Source organism: Borostomias antarcticus (genome assembly GCF_949987555.1).
Source record: "Borostomias antarcticus genome assembly, chromosome: 3".
NCBI classification, from domain to species: Eukaryota; Metazoa; Chordata; class Actinopteri; order Stomiiformes; family Stomiidae; genus Borostomias; species Borostomias antarcticus.
The window spans coordinates 31,328,120-31,347,054 of NC_140236.1; the positions used below are offsets into that span (position 1 = coordinate 31,328,120).

At 47.5% G+C, this 18,935-nt stretch overlaps 2 protein-coding genes across 2 annotated transcripts in view; one reads left to right on the top strand and one right to left on the bottom strand.

Annotated features, from left to right (window-relative positions):
• Positions 1–18,935, top strand: part of LOC311330068 (receptor-type tyrosine-protein phosphatase S-like) — a 66,204-nt gene that overhangs the window by 12,894 nt on the left and 34,375 nt on the right. The gene's annotated exons all lie outside the window — the stretch shown is intronic.
• On the bottom strand, positions 877–13,795 carry LOC311329918 (polyadenylate-binding protein 4-like; the record flags this gene model as incomplete). The annotated part of the gene is made up of 5 exons (XM_084461870.1): positions 877–882; positions 1,389–1,484; positions 2,727–3,557; positions 11,600–11,695; positions 13,001–13,795. The coding sequence occupies 5 exons, from the start codon at positions 13,793–13,795 to the stop codon at positions 877–879; spliced, it is 1,824 nt and encodes a 607-aa protein (XP_084317996.1).

Consider the following 18,935-nt stretch of genomic DNA (forward strand, 5'->3'; position numbering starts at 1 on the left):
AGATCAGCTCTCCACACAGTAGTCTAGAACCCTGGAGAACCTACCTTCAAACAGGAACCAGAAGAAGAGCCCTTCACACAGAAGTCTAGAACCCTTGAGAACCTTCTTTCAACCAGGAACCAGAAGGACAGCTCTCCACACAGAAGTCTGGAGCTCTGGAAAACATTCCACCAACTCGGGTAACATTCCAGCAGAACATGAAGCACACTTGGTAGCGCAGTGTACTAGCAAAATAATGACCTCAGGTTTTAAGGTAATTTGACTTGAACCTTGATTTAAATGTGCTATGTTAGAAATGTCTAGTGTCAAAGCTAACATGAGAATACAAATGTTTGTATGTGTGCGTGTGTGCACGTGCACGTGTATTTTGTTGTTCTGTGTGTGTGTGTGTGTCTGTGGGGGGGGGGGTGTAGTTGTTCTGGGTGTGTGTGTGTGTGTGTGTGTGTGTAGTTCTGTGTGTGTGTGTGTGTCTGTGGGGAGGGGGGGGGTGTAGTTGTTCTGTGTGTGTGTGTGTGTGTGTGTGTGTGTGTGTGTGTGTGTGTGTGTGCACTGTCCGCACAGGCAGGCGAACATCCGAAACTGGATCTGTCAAATCTGTCAAAACAGACAATAGTAAGATTTTCAGTGCATTATCCTCACTAACAGTGTAATTCAGCCCAGAACATTATATCAGATAGATAAATTGATAGATCGACAGACAGACAGACAGACAGACAGACAGACAGACAGATAGACAGATAGATAGATAGATAGATAGATAGATAGATAGATAGATAGATAGACTTTACCAGCTTTTTCTCGTCTGAACGTCAACACCCAGCTGAATAGTGAAGCTCGAGCTCACTGATGCAGGGTTCAGCTGGACGTTAATGTCCGTCAGATCTGAAATCACAAAATTAATATTGTTTAACCTGCAAAATGGAAAGCATCAAAAAACAAATGGCTGTCCAGGCTGTTTTGACCTCACCCCATTCCTGTCTACGAGTTGTTCGTCCAGAGCCTTTCAGAGCACGGGTGGAGGAGCAGGAGTGTCGTGTCTGTCTCTCCGTCCTCAGAGGCTTGTCCTCCTCCTTCAGCGCCAGGCCCATCGGTGGAGTTGAGGCAGCTGGGGCGACACTCTCCCTGAGGTGAGAGAGGCTCAGCTTGGCCTCCAGCTGCAGCGCTAGGTCGTTGACCTCCTCCTCGATTGTTGGGGAGGCCATCAGAGGTGGAGTGGGTTTACAGGCACCAACGGTGTGAGGCGTTGTGCTGGCAGGTCCACTGGCAGGAGGAGGGTTAGCCCCAGCCTGCTCCCTGACCAGAGGGTTAGCCCCAGCCTGCTCCCTGACAAGAGGGTTAGCCCCAGCCTGCTCCCTGACAAGAGGGTTAGCCCCAGCCTGCTCCCTGACAAGAGGGCAGCTCAACACAAGTTTGGCCTCCATCTGAAGTGCCAAGTTGTTGACCTCCTCCTCGAATGTTGGAGAGGCCATCACAGGTGGGGCGGCCTTAAGGGCACTCACAGGAGCACGGATGTAGGAGCAGGAGTGCCCTGTCTGTCTGTCCTTCCTCAGAGGACTGCCCTCTGCCTCTATTGCCAGGCCAATTGTTGCAGTGGATGTAGGGGCAACACAAGGCCAAAAACCTGTCTTCCCACTCTCCCTGAGGCGAGGGGGGCTCAGCTTGGCCTCCAGCTGAAGTGCCAAGTCGTTGACCTCCTCCTCGAGTGTTGGAGAGGCCATCACAGGGGGAGCAGGCTTAAAGGCACTCACAGGAGCACGGATGTAGGAGCAGGAGTGCCCTGTCTCTCTGTCCTTCCTCAGAGGCCTGCCCTCTGCCTCTAGTGCCAGGCCAGTAGGTGGAGTTGGCGCAGGGGCAACAAAAGGCCAAAATCCCATCTTCCCACTCTCCCTTGGCCGAGGGGGGCTCAGCTTGGCCTCCAGCTGCAGCGCTAGGTCGTTGACCTCATCCTCCATTGATGGGGAGGCCATCAGAGGTGGAGTTTTCTGTTTTAATGAAAAGAAAGTCACTGAAGCTAATCCAATAATTTCTTTGCTCATTGCTCATGGTATGTAAGTACATCCTGAGCTTGAGGTTCTCCCTCTTAAGCTCAGCTATAGAAATTGAGTCTGGATATTGAGAAATGACAAGATCCTGAGAACCTTTATAGTGGCCTGACATTAAAGAGTTGTCTGGTCTCAATAGAGAGTGGGTCTAGGTCCAGGACTGTACAAAACCAGATAAAGTTGACTGACCATGCTTACATGGTATATGAAATATAAACCTTTAGGGGGGTTACTTACCTTTTTGTAACCCGACATGGTTCCGTGTGGGCTGGACCAAGGCTCCATGTTGTGTTCTTGAGGGGAAAATTGGACGGTTAATTTAAATGAACTGGGGGCACAGTCTTTACAAGGGCTTTAAGTGTGGGTCAGGCAATTGGCAGTGAACCAGACAATTAACAGTGAACAGTCAACCAGACCACTACACTCACCCAGCATCTGCTTTCGCTGCTGTGGTGGAGTGGCAGCCAGAATGGAGGTCGTCCGAGACCTCCATTCTCTCGCACGCTCCCGAATGCCCAGCGGGTAGACAGCAGGACGTGCAGGAGCTGTAGGAGCCGAGGTTGGACGAGGGCCCGTGGTCTGGGCGGAGACACACTGGATGGACGCGTGAGGGATGGCAGCCATGGAGGATCCAGAGGGCTGTGCAGGCAGTTTGATCTCCATGCTGGGCGTGGCACGCCTGACGGACATTCGCTGCCTGTATCTGTTGGTTGGATACACCCGTGGCTGTTTCTTGGGCCGGGCCAGGGCCACATACAGGGGCTTGGTGGCCAGGATGCGTCCGTTCATCCCTGCGATGGCCCGGGTGGCCTCCTCAGGGGAGGACAGACACACAAACCCAAAGCCCTTGCTGCGGCCGCGCTCCATCACGACTTTGGCACTGATGATGGTACCAAAGGGAGAGAACTCCTTCCTCAGTCGCATCTCATCAATCTCTTCCTTCAAGTTCTTTATGTAGAGACTGATGCCGGTACACTGTTTGATTTGGTCGCCCAGCTCGGCCTCTCGTACTCTTCTGGATTTGAAAGGGCCAACAAACACCTTTTTATCGTTGAGGAGCATGCCATTGATCCTCTTGATGGCCCTCTCAGCGTCCTCCGGAGCCTCAAAGTGCACAAAGCCGTAGCCCTTGGAGCCGTTCTCGTCACTCTCCACTTTACAGGAGAGGATGGTGCCGAAGGCGGAGAAGGTGTCATACAGGGCCTGGCTGTCGATGGACTTCTCCAAACCCTTCAGGAAGACTTTCCCAATTCCGTTGTCCCTCAGGGTGCGGTCGCGTCGAGACCACGTGATCCGGAGCTGTCGGCCCATGACTGTTTCATGGCTCAAGGTGTCAAGAGCGCGTTTGGCGTCAGCTGGCTGCTGGAAGTTGACATATGCGTACCTTGAGGAGCGCCTGGTGATCCTGTCTCTACAGACCCGGATGGAATGGAGTGTCCCCATGGGGCTAAATAAATCACACAGCATGGCCTCTGTCACATCGGGGTGCAGATCCCCAACGTACAGGGAGGCCATGGAGAAGTTAGGAGCACTGGATTGCATTGCATACACCAACCACTTCAAAATGTCACTGACCACTGACAGAGAAAAATGTAACTATGAACTAGAATGTGGCTGTCATAGTATCATTGTGTTCAATTATGATGTCATATCATTGTGACACAATCTGTTACAGTATGGCCAAACTTGAATTCTAGAATTGCCATGACTGACTCAAGTCAAGGAAGAAGTATTCTTATTATGACCTGTGAACATTTTTTTATAAAAATAACAAAATTAATATGACTAAGGCAACTAAGCCTACAGAATATATGAAATGCACCAATCATAGTTAAACATTTAAAACCACATATAAAATAATCAATGTATTCCTTATATATACGATGCTGGCACTGTAACCGCACGGTTGGTCTTTGAATCGTGATCAAATCACTGTAATAAAAACTCGACCAAACTCATTTTGTCCCGATTCCCCTCCTTGAATAGAGTGTGTAATTCCGATTATATCCACTGGGTGGCAATGCTGTAAAATGGGCATAGGGAGTAGAGTGTCAAAATAACGCTCGTTTGGAATGCCCTTCAACATCATTTTCAGGGCTGTCGCATGTCAACAGCCTGTCACAAACTATGGCTAACCATAACCATTGTTAATGAACGAATCCTATATTAACTGAAGCTAAGCTTTCGGAGAGGGAAAGTGATGTGTCCTGATCTCAGACGGTGTGGCAGGCCGGTTGTTTTGGAGTTTTGGTTTTACACGCGCATGTTTCGTTTGCAGTGAGAGTGCAGTTAAATTATTTTGCAGTGAGAGTGCAGTTATATTCTTTTGCAGTGCAGTTTATATTATTTTGCAGTGAGAGTGCAGTGTTATAGTTTAAGCCAGGAGCGCCTGGGGATGGGGCAGCTATAGGGGGTTTGGGGAGCGTCCCGAGCCATGCTGATGTGTGCATTTGAAATGAAATGATTAATAAAGCCATGTCCTTTTTCTAACGCCTGTGTGGTGTGTGTGTGTTCTGACGCCGGACCCCACCGGTTAATAAAAGGTGGTGGCAGCGCAATTCTCTATTGAACCCAGTAACCAGCTCCTCCCTCTGTTGGGTGCTTCTGGTTCTTTTCAGTAGGCTACGCCAGATGCAGCATGCTACATCCAGATTGTGCCTGCTACATCTAGTGTACTATACAGTATACACTACATATTCCCGAAATTACCCAAACCAGGTCCAGCCTGGTTTATGTGCGTGGCTGGCTTGTTTCTGTTCAGGACTGGTAGGATGGAAGCTAGTCATGCCACTGAAATAGCTGTGAATTGAAATGACATGAAATAATGTCTGATACATTAAGATAGGTCTTGTCGCCTGGACACATCAGTTCCAATGCTCCCAATGCTAATCCAGCACAATACAGTAAGAGCGGGATAGTTAGCTCATGAGCTCACAACAACTACTGTAGCAGAAGCTTCCATAACATTAATGGTAGTTCAGTGGCTAAAGCAGTTACACTGATGATAACATAAAGTCATCCCCACCGGGTCTTGAACCCCGGTCTCTCAGGTGGGAGTCCAATGCTCTGACCAGTGACACCAGAGGCGCTCTACAGTAGACACATTACATTACATTACAGTCATTTAGCAGACGCTTTTTTCCAAAGCGACTAACAATAATTGCATTTAACGTAGGAAGAGCCAATGTACTACTACTTGCCAGAACTCACAAGTGCATCTTCTTTCTAAAACAAGTGACTAAGAGCATAATCTAGTGCTGAAGGCAAAGTGCAAGAATCGCAATCTAAAGTACAGTGCAATATAATATAATACAATAAGTGCTTAGGTGGGAGGATTGTTGTAGTACTTCTTGAAGAGATGAGTTTTGAGCCTGCGACGAAAGATGGGCAGCGACTCTGCTGTCCTGACATCAGTGGGCAGCTCATTCCACCACTGTGGGGCCAGGACAGAGAAGAGCCGTGACCGTGTCGATCGACCGCAGGAGCCTCGGAGCGACGGGGCAACCAGTCGCCCTGAGGTAGCAGAGCGTAGCGGTCGGGAGGGGGTGTAGGGTTTGACCATGGCCTGGAGGTAGGAGGGGGCTGTTCCTTTCATTGCCCTGTAGGTTAGCGCCAGAGTTTTAAACTGGATGCGAGCCGCTACAGGGAGCCAGTGTAGGGAACGGAGGAGGGAAGTTGTGTGGGAGAATTTGGGGTGGTTGAACACCAGGCGAGCAGCAGCTTTCTGGACAAGTTCCAGAGGTTTAATGGCTGACGCCGGTGCCCCAGCGAGGAGGGAGTTGCAGTAGTCCAGGCGGGAGATGACCAGGGCCTGGATGAGTACCTGCACCGTTTCATCAGTGAGGAAAGGGCGAATCCTCCTGATGTTGTAGAGCATGAATCTGCAGGAGTGTGTGACGGATGTGACATGTGAGGAAAATGACAGTTGGTCATCCAGGGTCACACCCAGATTCCTCGCAGTCCGAGTCGCTGTGTCTTCAATGGTGATGGCCTGTTACCTAAGGAAACAGGTCTATTTTAACAAATGCTGGGTTTTGAAGCCTCGGCGCCACCAATAAATAACTTATTTAGACGCGTTCTGTCCGAGTGAAATTATTTTTCAGAGGTAGTCTTCTGTGGTGGTGGCGGTGCTTTAAAGCTTCAACACAGCATTTGTTAAAGTAGACCCTTTTGCTTAGAAGTGAAGTTTCATGTTTATCTGACACTTGGAAATATGAGCGCCTCTCCTAACTAGGCCGACACCGATTTATTTTGACGGCAAAGTGAATGGACCAGCAAAGGACTGTTGTCTGGCATGAGCAAGCGGAATGCGACAACGAGACTGAGAAGGGCTACATTTCAACCAGACATTCCAGTGAAACCAGGTAGTCAAAATAACTCACCTGATATAAAATGGGCACCGCAAATGCAGGCATTTTTGATGATGTCATCAGTCCAGTCCGTACGCTTAATAATGGAGATGTCTGTCTTCCTCTGCTACTGTTTCAAGAATGCGCGCGCATTCTTGTGCTGACTAGGCTGTAAAAGGGTCTATAATTAACAAATATGACCCACGCTCGTTACATAACTTCTATAACATCCAGTGACAAAATATGTCATGGTACCTTGGTATGTCCACACCAAGGATTGAACTCACAACCTTCGCGGTGATAGGCAGCGCACATGGAGGTATAATACAAACAGCACACTATCCACTCAGCCACCTCTGACCTGGGAAATCTGTGGAGTCTTTTTGTTTTGATGTTCTGGGACCACTGCCTCTTGTGGTAACAACAATAGAACTGCAGGTCAACAACGACAACAGGGAGGGAGGGAAGGAGTGACAAATAGGATTCCCTCTTCTTGGTGTGTCGGCTTACAGCCAACACACAAAAATAACTCCCACAACTGCGAATCGGTTCCCATCGTTCGTTTTAAAGAGCCGTTCAAAAGAATCGGATCGTTCGTGAACGTCACATCACTAGAAACCAGCAGTAGTTTAGTTTCCACACTGACTATCTGCACCTTCCTGTTATACCCCCAGACTCCCTCTGAGGCTTAGATCATTCTGTTTTCATGAAATGTTTGTGTGCAATTATGATCATCTTTAATCTGCAGTAGTAAATCATTTGTTAATAAAGTGTTTTTCTCCTTCTGATAGGCCTAGTTTGTGATTGTGTTATTCAGGTCTTTAGAAGGGCCCTCTGTTGCCCTCCTGTGGCCTACAACCCCTAAGCATCCATGGTTGTAGGCCTAATAAAAGAAGAGGAGACATTTCGATAGTGGAAGTTCCATGACTGAGAAGATTAAACCTATACCGATTCGACGGGGCCAAACTAACTAAAAATTTTACGAAGACTAACTACAATTTTTGTTTTTTTAAAATGTTTGTGCATATAAAATGCATTTCAGTATGAGCGTCTTCAGGAAATAAGTCATGATTGTTGCACCCGATTGGCTACTTGAGCGATGTTTTTGTGTCTTTCAAACGGGCACGCTGGTATATTGAACCGTTTCCATTGGCTGAGCTTGCCGTCAATCAGCCAGAAACTAAAAATGGGGCGGGAAGTTCGGGATTGGAGGTTTTCCTCGGCGGCGTCCAACAAACAACTAAATCATCAAATTTGATGATAACAGTAGCTACATTATTTTTATATTTGGCAAAGGTGTATTGTTAAGCATGGTCGCTGTAGGGATATCTTAATACTGTGAACGTTTTATAGATTGATGATCCCCGAATATGGTATGTAGATCATTGCTTGTCAGCTAGTCCTAGTGCTAGCTAACTTTGAAGCAAGACATCATTTTTAGCTAGCAAGGTAGCCGAGCTATATAGCCGGGCACACCTCCAGGAGCCGTGTCACCGGTTCGTCATCCACAACCGTCAGGCCACGCATTCCGTTGGGTGCCCCAAATTATGCTGAAATTGTAGCTGAGGACAATACTTTCAAAAGTGTTGTACGACGAAGTCTAAATTGTCCTTTAGTGTGCAGGATGCTAGGAATTAGCTGTGCATGTGAATGTTCTCTCGCTAATCAGATACCTCAACGCGAGTCTCTCAACACCATTTAAGATGTAATGCATCATCCCCAACATGGGCGGCATCCCCAACATAAAGTCATCCCCACCAGGAACCCCGGTCTCCTGGGTGGGAGTCCAATGCTCTCACCACTACTCTACTTGTGTAGTGGAGATCGGCAGGTGGGTTTTGGTGTCCTTCTTCCAGTCCCTAGTGTGGGTTGGGGTTAGAATATGGGTTGGGGTTGGGACAGGATCTGATCTATAAGGCAAGGGGTAAAGGTTGGAGTGAAAGGATGAACATGTGGAGATTTGGGGTAAAGTCCCATAAAGTCATCCCCACCGGGTCTTCAACCCCAGTCTCCAGGGTGGGAGTCCAATGCTCTCACCACTACTCTATTTGTGCAGTGGAGATCGGTGGTGGTTTTGGTGTCCTTCTTGATTTTGGTGTGCTGGGACTACTGCCTCTTGTGGTGCCAACAGAGAAATGCAGGCCAACATTGTCCAGAGTGACGGAGGGAGGGAGTGATAACCGGACAACTGCTTTACTATACTAACGCTGGCTTACAGCCACGCACAAAAACACATAGACAAATGTAGGCTATATTGTTGAAAATATTTATTTCAGTACAACAAATGCAGTATGTAGTAATGTAACTGAATGTATGAGAAAAGCCTAGCACATTTAGATCAAGGTCCAGGTCAAATTACTTTAAAACCTGAGGTCATTCTTTTGCTAGTACGTTGTGCTAGCAAGTGTGCTTCATGTTCTGCTGGAGTGTTGCCCAGGATGGTGGGATGTTTTCCAGAGTTCGAGACCTATGTGTGGAGAGCTGTCCTTCTGGTTCCTGGTTGAAGGAAGGTTCTCAAGGGTTCTAGACTTCTGTGTAAAGAGCTGATCTTCTGGATCCTGGTTGAAAGTAGGTTCTCCAGGGTTCTAGACTTCTGTGTGGAGAGCTGTCATCCTGTCATCGTTCACATCCGTGCTACTCTCTGGTTGGGTCGTACATCAGCACCTCTTATCTCTCTAGCAGTAACATTAACCCTCTACTGACCTCACTGGACATGCTGAGGAGATCAATTAAAGCAGCGTTGACCTCTGAGAAACAAGTCCACATTCCCCAGGTGTCCTGTTTCCTCTGTCAGACAGTGCAGACGTGTCCCAGCCTGTGAAAGGACTGGGAGACTCAGAAAACATTTGTTGAACAGCTCTGTACCAAAAGTTTGAGCTGACACCAGAGGCCGACACCTACATCACGAGCCGTATGCTGAATGAAGCCATAATAAAAAGACATACACCCGCGGTACATAGCTGTTCACCAAATGTTTTACCACTATGAATGCCACCCAGTGTCTGAGCCACCCAGTCCTTTCACAGGCTGGGACACATCTACACTGTCTGACAGGACGCCTGGACAACGTGGACGTGTTCCTCAGAGGTCAACACTGCTTTCAGTGGACTCTTCTACATGCCCAGTGAGGTCAGTAGCAAGGTTATTATAGTGAACGAAAACTAACTAAAAAACGAAAACTAGGTGTGAAAAAACATTTTAGTTAACTGAAATAAAAATAAAAACTAGGCTTTACAAAAAAACGATATCTAACTAAAACTGTATTGTGTGTTTACAAAACTAACTAAAATAAACTAAAATTGTAGAGAAAATTTCCTTAGTTTTAGTCTTTTTCATTTCATACATAAGCCTTGTATTTTGGGTGGATATTAAATCTATCCTCCATTATTTCTTTAGCTGTGTCCCTGCGCAGGAGTAACCTGACGTGCGCCAGATGGTTTGTTTTGCACAGAGTGAAACAACATGAGCTCACGAGATCAGGATGGTCTCACGAGGCTGGCGCCGAAAAAAATAAAAATAACTAATACTGAAACTAATAAAAACTAAACTAAAACTAAGCATTATCAAAAAATAAAAAATAAACAAAACTAGCAAATCTGCTTTAAAAACTAATTAAAACTAAACTGAAATTGAACACAAAAAGTTAAAACGATATAAAAATAAAAACTAATGAAAAAAGCAAAACTATTATAACCCTGGTCAGTAGAGGGTCAATGTTACTGCTGGAGAGATTAGTGGTGCTGATGTACGACCCAACCAGAGAGTAGGACGGATGTGAACGATGCCAGAAGATCAGCTCTCCACACAGTAGTCTAGAACCCTGGAGAACCTACCTTCAAACAGGAACCAGAAGAAGAGCCCTTCACACAGAAGTCTAGAACCCTTGAGAACCTTCTTTCAACCAGGAACCAGAAGGACAGCTCTCCACACAGAAGTCTGGAGCTCTGGAAAACATTCCACCAACTCGGGTAACATTCCAGCAGAACATGAAGCACACTTGGTAGCGCAGTGTACTAGCAAAATAATGACCTCAGGTTTTAAGGTAATTTGACTTGAACCTTGATTTAAATGTGCTATGTTAGAAATGTCTAGTGTCAAAGCTAACATGAGAATACAAATGTTTGTATGTGTGCGTGTGTGCACGTGCACGTGTATTTTGTTGTTCTGTGTGTGTGTGTGTGTCTGTGGGGGGGGGGGGTGTAGTTGTTCTGGGTGTGTGTGTGTGTGTGTGTGTGTCTGTGGGGAGGGGGGGGGTGTAGTTGTTCTGTGTGTGTGTGTGTGTGTGTGTGTGTGTGTGTGTGTGTGCACTGTCCGCACAGGCAGGCGAACATCCGAAACTGGATCTGTCAAATCTGTCAAAACAGACAATAGTAAGATTTTCAGTGCATTATCCTCACTAACAGTGTAATTCAGCCCAGAACATTATATCAGATAGATAAATTGATAGATCGACAGACAGACAGACAGACAGACAGACAGACAGACAGACAGATAGACAGATAGATAGATAGATAGATAGATAGATAGATAGATAGATAGATAGATAGATAGATAGATAGATAGATAGATAGACTTTACCAGCTTTTTCTCGTCTGAACGTCAACACCCAGCTGAATAGTGAAGCTCGAGCTCACTGATGCAGGGTTCAGCTGGACGTTAATGTCCGTCAGATCTGAAATCACAAAATTAATATTGTTTAACCTGCAAAATGGAAAGCATCAAAAAACAAATGGCTGTCCAGGCTGTTTTGACCTCACCCCATTCCTGTCTACGAGTTGTTCGTCCAGAGCCTTTCAGAGCACGGGTGGAGGAGCAGGAGTGTCGTGTCTGTCTCTCCGTCCTCAGAGGCTTGTCCTCCTCCTTCAGCGCCAGGCCCATCGGTGGAGTTGAGGCAGCTGGGGCGACACTCTCCCTGAGGTGAGAGAGGCTCAGCTTGGCCTCCAGCTGCAGCGCTAGGTCGTTGACCTCCTCCTCGATTGTTGGGGAGGCCATCAGAGGTGGAGTGGGTTTACAGGCACCAACGGTGTGAGGCGTTGTGCTGGCAGGTCCACTGGCAGGAGGAGGGTTAGCCCCAGCCTGCTCCCTGACCAGAGGGTTAGCCCCAGCCTGCTCCCTGACAAGAGGGTTAGCCCCAGCCTGCTCCCTGACAAGAGGGTTAGCCCCAGCCTGCTCCCTGACAAGAGGGTTAGCCCCAGCCTGCTCCCTGACAAGAGGGCAGCTCAACACAAGTTTGGCCTCCATCTGAAGTGCCAAGTTGTTGACCTCCTCCTCGAATGTTGGAGAGGCCATCACAGGTGGGGCGGCCTTAAGGGCACTCACAGGAGCACGGATGTAGGAGCAGGAGTGCCCTGTCTGTCTGTCCTTCCTCAGAGGACTGCCCTCTGCCTCTATTGCCAGGCCAATTGTTGCAGTGGATGTAGGGGCAACACAAGGCCAAAAACCTGTCTTCCCACTCTCCCTGAGGCGAGGGGGGCTCAGCTTGGCCTCCAGCTGAAGTGCCAAGTCGTTGACCTCCTCCTCGAGTGTTGGAGAGGCCATCACAGGGGGAGCAGGCTTAAAGGCACTCACAGGAGCACGGATGTAGGAGCAGGAGTGCCCTGTCTCTCTGTCCTTCCTCAGAGGCCTGCCCTCTGCCTCTAGTGCCAGGCCAGTAGGTGGAGTTGGCGCAGGGGCAACAAAAGGCCAAAATCCCATCTTCCCACTCTCCCTTGGCCGAGGGGGGCTCAGCTTGGCCTCCAGCTGCAGCGCTAGGTCGTTGACCTCATCCTCCATTGATGGGGAGGCCATCAGAGGTGGAGTTTTCTGTTTTAATGAAAAGAAAGTCACTGAAGCTAATCCAATAATTTCTTTGCTCATTGCTCATGGTATGTAAGTACATCCTGAGCTTGAGGTTCTCCCTCTTAAGCTCAGCTATAGAAATTGAGTCTGGATATTGAGAAATGACAAGATCCTGAGAACCTTTATAGTGGCCTGACATTAAAGAGTTGTCTGGTCTCAATAGAGAGTGGGTCTAGGTCCAGGACTGTACAAAACCAGATAAAGTTGACTGACCATGCTTACATGGTATATGAAATATAAACCTTTAGGGGGGTTACTTACCTTTTTGTAACCCGACATGGTTCCGTGTGGGCTGGACCAAGGCTCCATGTTGTGTTCTTGAGGGGAAAATTGGACGGTTAATTTAAATGAACTGGGGGCACAGTCTTTACAAGGGCTTTAAGTGTGGGTCAGGCAATTGGCAGTGAACCAGACAATTAACAGTGAACAGTCAACCAGACCACTACACTCACCCAGCATCTGCTTTCGCTGCTGTGGTGGAGTGGCAGCCAGAATGGAGGTCGTCCGAGACCTCCATTCTCTCGCACGCTCCCGAATGCCCAGCGGGTAGACAGCAGGACGTGCAGGAGCTGTAGGAGCCGAGGTTGGACGAGGGCCCGTGGTCTGGGCGGAGACACACTGGATGGACGCGTGAGGGATGGCAGCCATGGAGGATCCAGAGGGCTGTGCAGGCAGTTTGATCTCCATGCTGGGCGTGGCACGCCTGACGGACATTCGCTGCCTGTATCTGTTGGTTGGATACACCCGTGGCTGTTTCTTGGGCCGGGCCAGGGCCACATACAGGGGCTTGGTGGCCAGGATGCGTCCGTTCATCCCTGCGATGGCCCGGGTGGCCTCCTCAGGGGAGGACAGACACACAAACCCAAAGCCCTTGCTGCGGCCGCGCTCCATCACGACTTTGGCACTGATGATGGTACCAAAGGGAGAGAACTCCTTCCTCAGTCGCATCTCATCAATCTCTTCCTTCAAGTTCTTTATGTAGAGACTGATGCCGGTACACTGTTTGATTTGGTCGCCCAGCTCGGCCTCTCGTACTCTTCTGGATTTGAAAGGGCCAACAAACACCTTTTTATCGTTGAGGAGCATGCCATTGATCCTCTTGATGGCCCTCTCAGCGTCCTCCGGAGCCTCAAAGTGCACAAAGCCGTAGCCCTTGGAGCCGTTCTCGTCACTCTCCACTTTACAGGAGAGGATGGTGCCGAAGGCGGAGAAGGTGTCATACAGGGCCTGGCTGTCGATGGACTTCTCCAAACCCTTCAGGAAGACTTTCCCAATTCCGTTGTCCCTCAGGGTGCGGTCGCGTCGAGACCACGTGATCCGGAGCTGTCGGCCCATGACTGTTTCATGGCTCAAGGTGTCAAGAGCGCGTTTGGCGTCAGCTGGCTGCTGGAAGTTGACATATGCGTACCTTGAGGAGCGCCTGGTGATCCTGTCTCTACAGACCCGGATGGAATGGAGTGTCCCCATGGGGCTAAATAAATCACACAGCATGGCCTCTGTCACATCGGGGTGCAGATCCCCAACGTACAGGGAGGCCATGGAGAAGTTAGGAGCACTGGATTGCATTGCATACACCAACCACTTCAAAATGTCACTGACCACTGACAGAGAAAAATGTAACTATGAACTAGAATGTGGCTGTCATAGTATCATTGTGTTCAATTATGATGTCATATCATTGTGACACAATCTGTTACAGTATGGCCAAACTTGAATTCTAGAATTGCCATGACTGACTCAAGTCAAGGAAGAAGTATTCTTATTATGACCTGTGAACATTTTTTTATAAAAATAACAAAATTAATATGACTAAGGCAACTAAGCCTACAGAATATATGAAATGCACCAATCATAGTTAAACATTTAAAACCACATATAAAATAATCAATGTATTCCTTATATATACGATGCTGGCACTGTAACCGCACGGTTGGTCTTTGAATCGTGATCAAATCACTGTAATAAAAACTCGACCAAACTCATTTTGTCCCGATTCCCCTCCTTGAATAGAGTGTGTAATTCCGATTATATCCACTGGGTGGCAATGCTGTAAAATGGGCATAGGGAGTAGAGTGTCAAAATAACGCTCGTTTGGAATGCCCTTCAACATCATTTTCAGGGCTGTCGCATGTCAACAGCCTGTCACAAACTATGGCTAACCATAACCATTGTTAATGAACGAATCCTATATTAACTGAAGCTAAGCTTTCGGAGAGGGAAAGTGATGTGTCCTGATCTCAGACGGTGTGGCAGGCCGGTTGTTTTGGAGTTTTGGTTTTACACGCGCATGTTTCGTTTGCAGTGAGAGTGCAGTTAAATTATTTTGCAGTGAGAGTGCAGTTATATTCTTTTGCAGTGCAGTTTATATTATTTTGCAGTGAGAGTGCAGTGTTATAGTTTAAGCCAGGAGCGCCTGGGGATGGGGCAGCTATAGGGGGTTTGGGGAGCGTCCCGAGCCATGCTGATGTGTGCATTTGAAATGAAATGATTAATAAAGCCATGTCCTTTTTCTAACGCCTGTGTGGTGTGTGTGTGTTCTGACGCCGGACCCCACCGGTTAATAAAAGGTGGTGGCAGCGCAATTCTCTATTGAACCCAGTAACCAGCTCCTCCCTCTGTTGGGTGCTTCTGGTTCTTTTCAGTAGGCTACGCCAGATGCAGCATGCTACATCCAGATTGTGCCTGCTACATCTAGTGTACTATACAGTATACACTACATATTCCCGAAATTACCCAAACCAGGTCCAGCCTGGTTTATGTGCGTGGCTGGCTTGTTTCTGTTCAGGACTGGTAGGATGGAAGCTAGTCATGCCACTGAAATAGCTGTGAATTGAAATGACATGAAATAATGTCTGATACATTAAGATAGGTCTTGTCGCCTGGACACATCAGTTCCAATGCTCCCAATGCTAATCCAGCACAATACAGTAAGAGCGGGATAGTTAGCTCATGAGCTCACAACAACTACTGTAGCAGAAGCTTCCATAACATTAATGGTAGTTCAGTGGCTAAAGCAGTTACACTGATGATAACATAAAGTCATCCCCACCGGGTCTTGAACCCCGGTCTCTCAGGTGGGAGTCCAATGCTCTGACCAGTGACACCAGAGGCGCTCTACAGTAGACACATTACATTACATTACAGTCATTTAGCAGACGCTTTTTTCCAAAGCGACTAACAATAATTGCATTTAACGTAGGAAGAGCCAATGTACTACTACTTGCCAGAACTCACAAGTGCATCTTCTTTCTAAAACAAGTGACTAAGAGCATAATCTAGTGCTGAAGGCAAAGTGCAAGAATCGCAATCTAAAGTACAGTGCAATATAATATAATACAATAAGTGCTTAGGTGGGAGGATTGTTGTAGTACTTCTTGAAGAGATGAGTTTTGAGCCTGCGACGAAAGATGGGCAGCGACTCTGCTGTCCTGACATCAGTGGGCAGCTCATTCCACCACTGTGGGGCCAGGACAGAGAAGAGCCGTGACCGTGTCGATCGACCGCAGGAGCCTCGGAGTGACGGGGCAACCAGTCGCCCTGAGGTAGCAGAGCGTAGCGGTCGGGAGGGGGTGTAGGGTTTGACCATGGCCTGGAGGTAGGAGGGGGCTGTTCCTTTCATTGCCCTGTAGGTTAGCGCCAGAGTTTTAAACTGGATGCGAGCCGCTACAGGGAGCCAGTGTAGGGAACGGAGGAGGGAAGTTGTGTGGGAGAATTTGGGGTGGTTGAACACCAGGCGAGCAGCAGCTTTCTGGACAAGTTCCAGAGGTTTAATGGCTGACGCCGGTGCCCCAGCGAGGAGGGAGTTGCAGTAGTCCAGGCGGGAGATGACCAGGGCCTGGATGAGTACCTGCACCGTTTCATCAGTGAGGAAAGGGCGAATCCTCCTGATGTTGTAGAGCATGAATCTGCAGGAGTGTGTGACGGATGTGACATGTGAGGAAAATGACAGTTGGTCATCCAGGGTCACACCCAGATTCCTCGCAGTCCGAGTCGCTGTGTCTTCAATGGTGATGGCCTGTTACCTAAGGAAACAGGTCTATTTTAACAAATGCTGGGTTTTGAAGCCTCGGCGCCACCAATAAATAACTTATTTAGACGCGTTCTGTCCGAGTGAAATTATTTTTCAGAGGTAGTCTTCTGTGGTGGTGGCGGTGCTTTAAAGCTTCAACACAGCATTTGTTAAAATAGACCCTTTTGCTTAGAAGTGAAGTTTCATGTTTATCTGACACTTGGAAATATGAGCGCCTCTCCTAACTAGGCCGACACCGATTTATTTTGACGGCAAAGTGAATGGACCAGCAAAGGACTGTTGTCTGGCATGAGCAAGCGGAATGCGACAACGAGACTGAGAAGGGCTACATTTCAACCAGACATTCCAGTGAAACCAGGTAGTCAAAATAACTCACCTGATATAAAATGGGCACCGCAAATGCAGGCATTTTTGATGATGTCATCAGTCCAGTCCGTACGCTTAATAATGGAGATGTCTGTCTTCCTCTGCTACTGTTTCAAGAATGCGCGCGCATTCTTGTGCTGACTAGGCTGTAAAAGGGTCTATAATTAACAAATATGACCCACGCTCGTTACATAACTTCTATAACATCCAGTGACAAAATATGTCATGGTACCTTGGTATGTCCACACCAAGGATTGAACTCACAACCTTCGCGGTGATAGGCAGCGCACATGGAGGTATAATACAAACAGCACACTATCCACTCAGCCACCTCTGACCTGGGAAATCTGTGGAGTCTTTTTGTTTTGATGTTCTGGGACCACTGCCTCTTGTGGTAACAACAATAGAACTGCAGGTCAACAACGACAACAGGGAGGGAGGGAAGGAGTGACAAATAGGATTCCCTCTTCTTGGTGTGTCGGCTTACAGCCAACACACAAAAATAACTCCCACAACTGCGAATCGGTTCCCATCGTTCGTTTTAAAGAGCCGTTCAAAAGAATCGGATCGTTCGTGAACGTCACATCACTAGAAACCAGCAGTAGTTTAGTTTCCACACTGACTATCTGCACCTTCCTGTTATACCCCCAGACTCCCTCTGAGGCTTAGATCATTCTGTTTTCATGAAATGTTTGTGTGCAATTATGATCATCTTTAATCTGCAGTAGTAAATCATTTGTTAATAAAGTGTTTTTCTCCTTCTGATAGGCCTAGTTTGTGATTGTGTTATTCAGGTCTTTAGAAGGGCCCTCTGTTGCCCTCCTGTGGCCTACAACCCCTAAGCATCCATGGTTGTAGGCCTAATAAAAGAAGAGGAGACATTTCGATAGTGGAAGTTCCATGACTGAGAAGATTAAACCTATACCGATTCGACGGGGCCAAACTAACTAAAAATTTTACGAAGACTAACTACAATTTTTGTTTTTTTAAAATGTTTGTGCATATAAAATGCATTTCAGTATGAGCGTCTTCAGGAAATAAGTCATGATTGTTGCACCCGATTGGCTACTTGAGCGATGTTTTTGTGTCTTTCAAACGGGCACGCTGGTATATTGAACCGTTTCCATTGGCTGAGCTTGCCGTCAATCAGCCAGAAACTAAAAATGGGGCGGGAAGTTCGGGATTGGAGGTTTTCCTCGGCGGCGTCCAACAAACAACTAAATCATCAAATTTGATGATAACAGTAGCTACATTATTTTTATATTTGGCAAAGGTGTATTGTTAAGCATGGTCGCTGTAGGGATATCTTAATACTGTGAACGTTTTATAGATTGATGATCCCCGAATATGGTATGTAGATCATTGCTTGTCAGCTAGTCCTAGTGCTAGCTAACTTTGAAGCAAGACATCATTTTTAGCTAGCAAGGTAGCCGAGCTATATAGCCGGGCACACCTCCAGGAGCCGTGTCACCGGTTCGTCATCCACAACCGTCAGGCCACGCATTCCGTTGGGTGCCCCAAATTATGCTGAAATTGTAGCTGAGGACAATACTTTCAAAAGTGTTGTACGACGAAGTCTAAATTGTCCTTTAGTGTGCAGGATGCTAGGAATTAGCTGTGCATGTGAATGTTCTCTCGCTAATCAGATACCTCAACGCGAGTCTCTCAACACCATTTAAGATGTAATGCATCATCCCCAACATGGGCGGCATCCCCAACATAAAGTCATCCCCACCAGGAACCCCGGTCTCCTGGGTGGGAGTCCAATGCTCTCACCACTACTCTACTTGTGTAGTGGAGATCGGCAGGTGGGTTTTGGTGTCCTTCTTCCAGTCCCTAGTGTGGGTTGGGGTTAGAATATGGGTTGGGGTTGGGACAGGATCTGATCTATAAGGCAAGGGGTAAAGGTTGGAGTGAAAGGATGAACATGTGGAGATTTGGGGTAAAGTCCCATAAAGTCATCCCCACCGGGTCTTCAACCCCAGTCTCCAGGGTGGGAGTCCAATGCTCTCACCACTACTCTATTTGTGCAGTGGAGATCGGTGGTGGTTTTGGTGTCCTTCTTGATTTTGGTGTGCTGGGACTACTGCCTCTTGTGGTGCCAACAGAGAAATGCAGGCCAACATTGTCCAGAGTGACGGAGGGAGGGAGTGATAACCGGACAACTGCTTTACTATACTAACGCTGGCTTACAGCCACGCACAAAAACACATAGACAAATGTAGGCTATATTGTTGAAAATATTTATTTCAGTACAACAAATGCAGTATGTAGTAATGTAACTGAATGTATGAGAAAAGCCTAGCACAT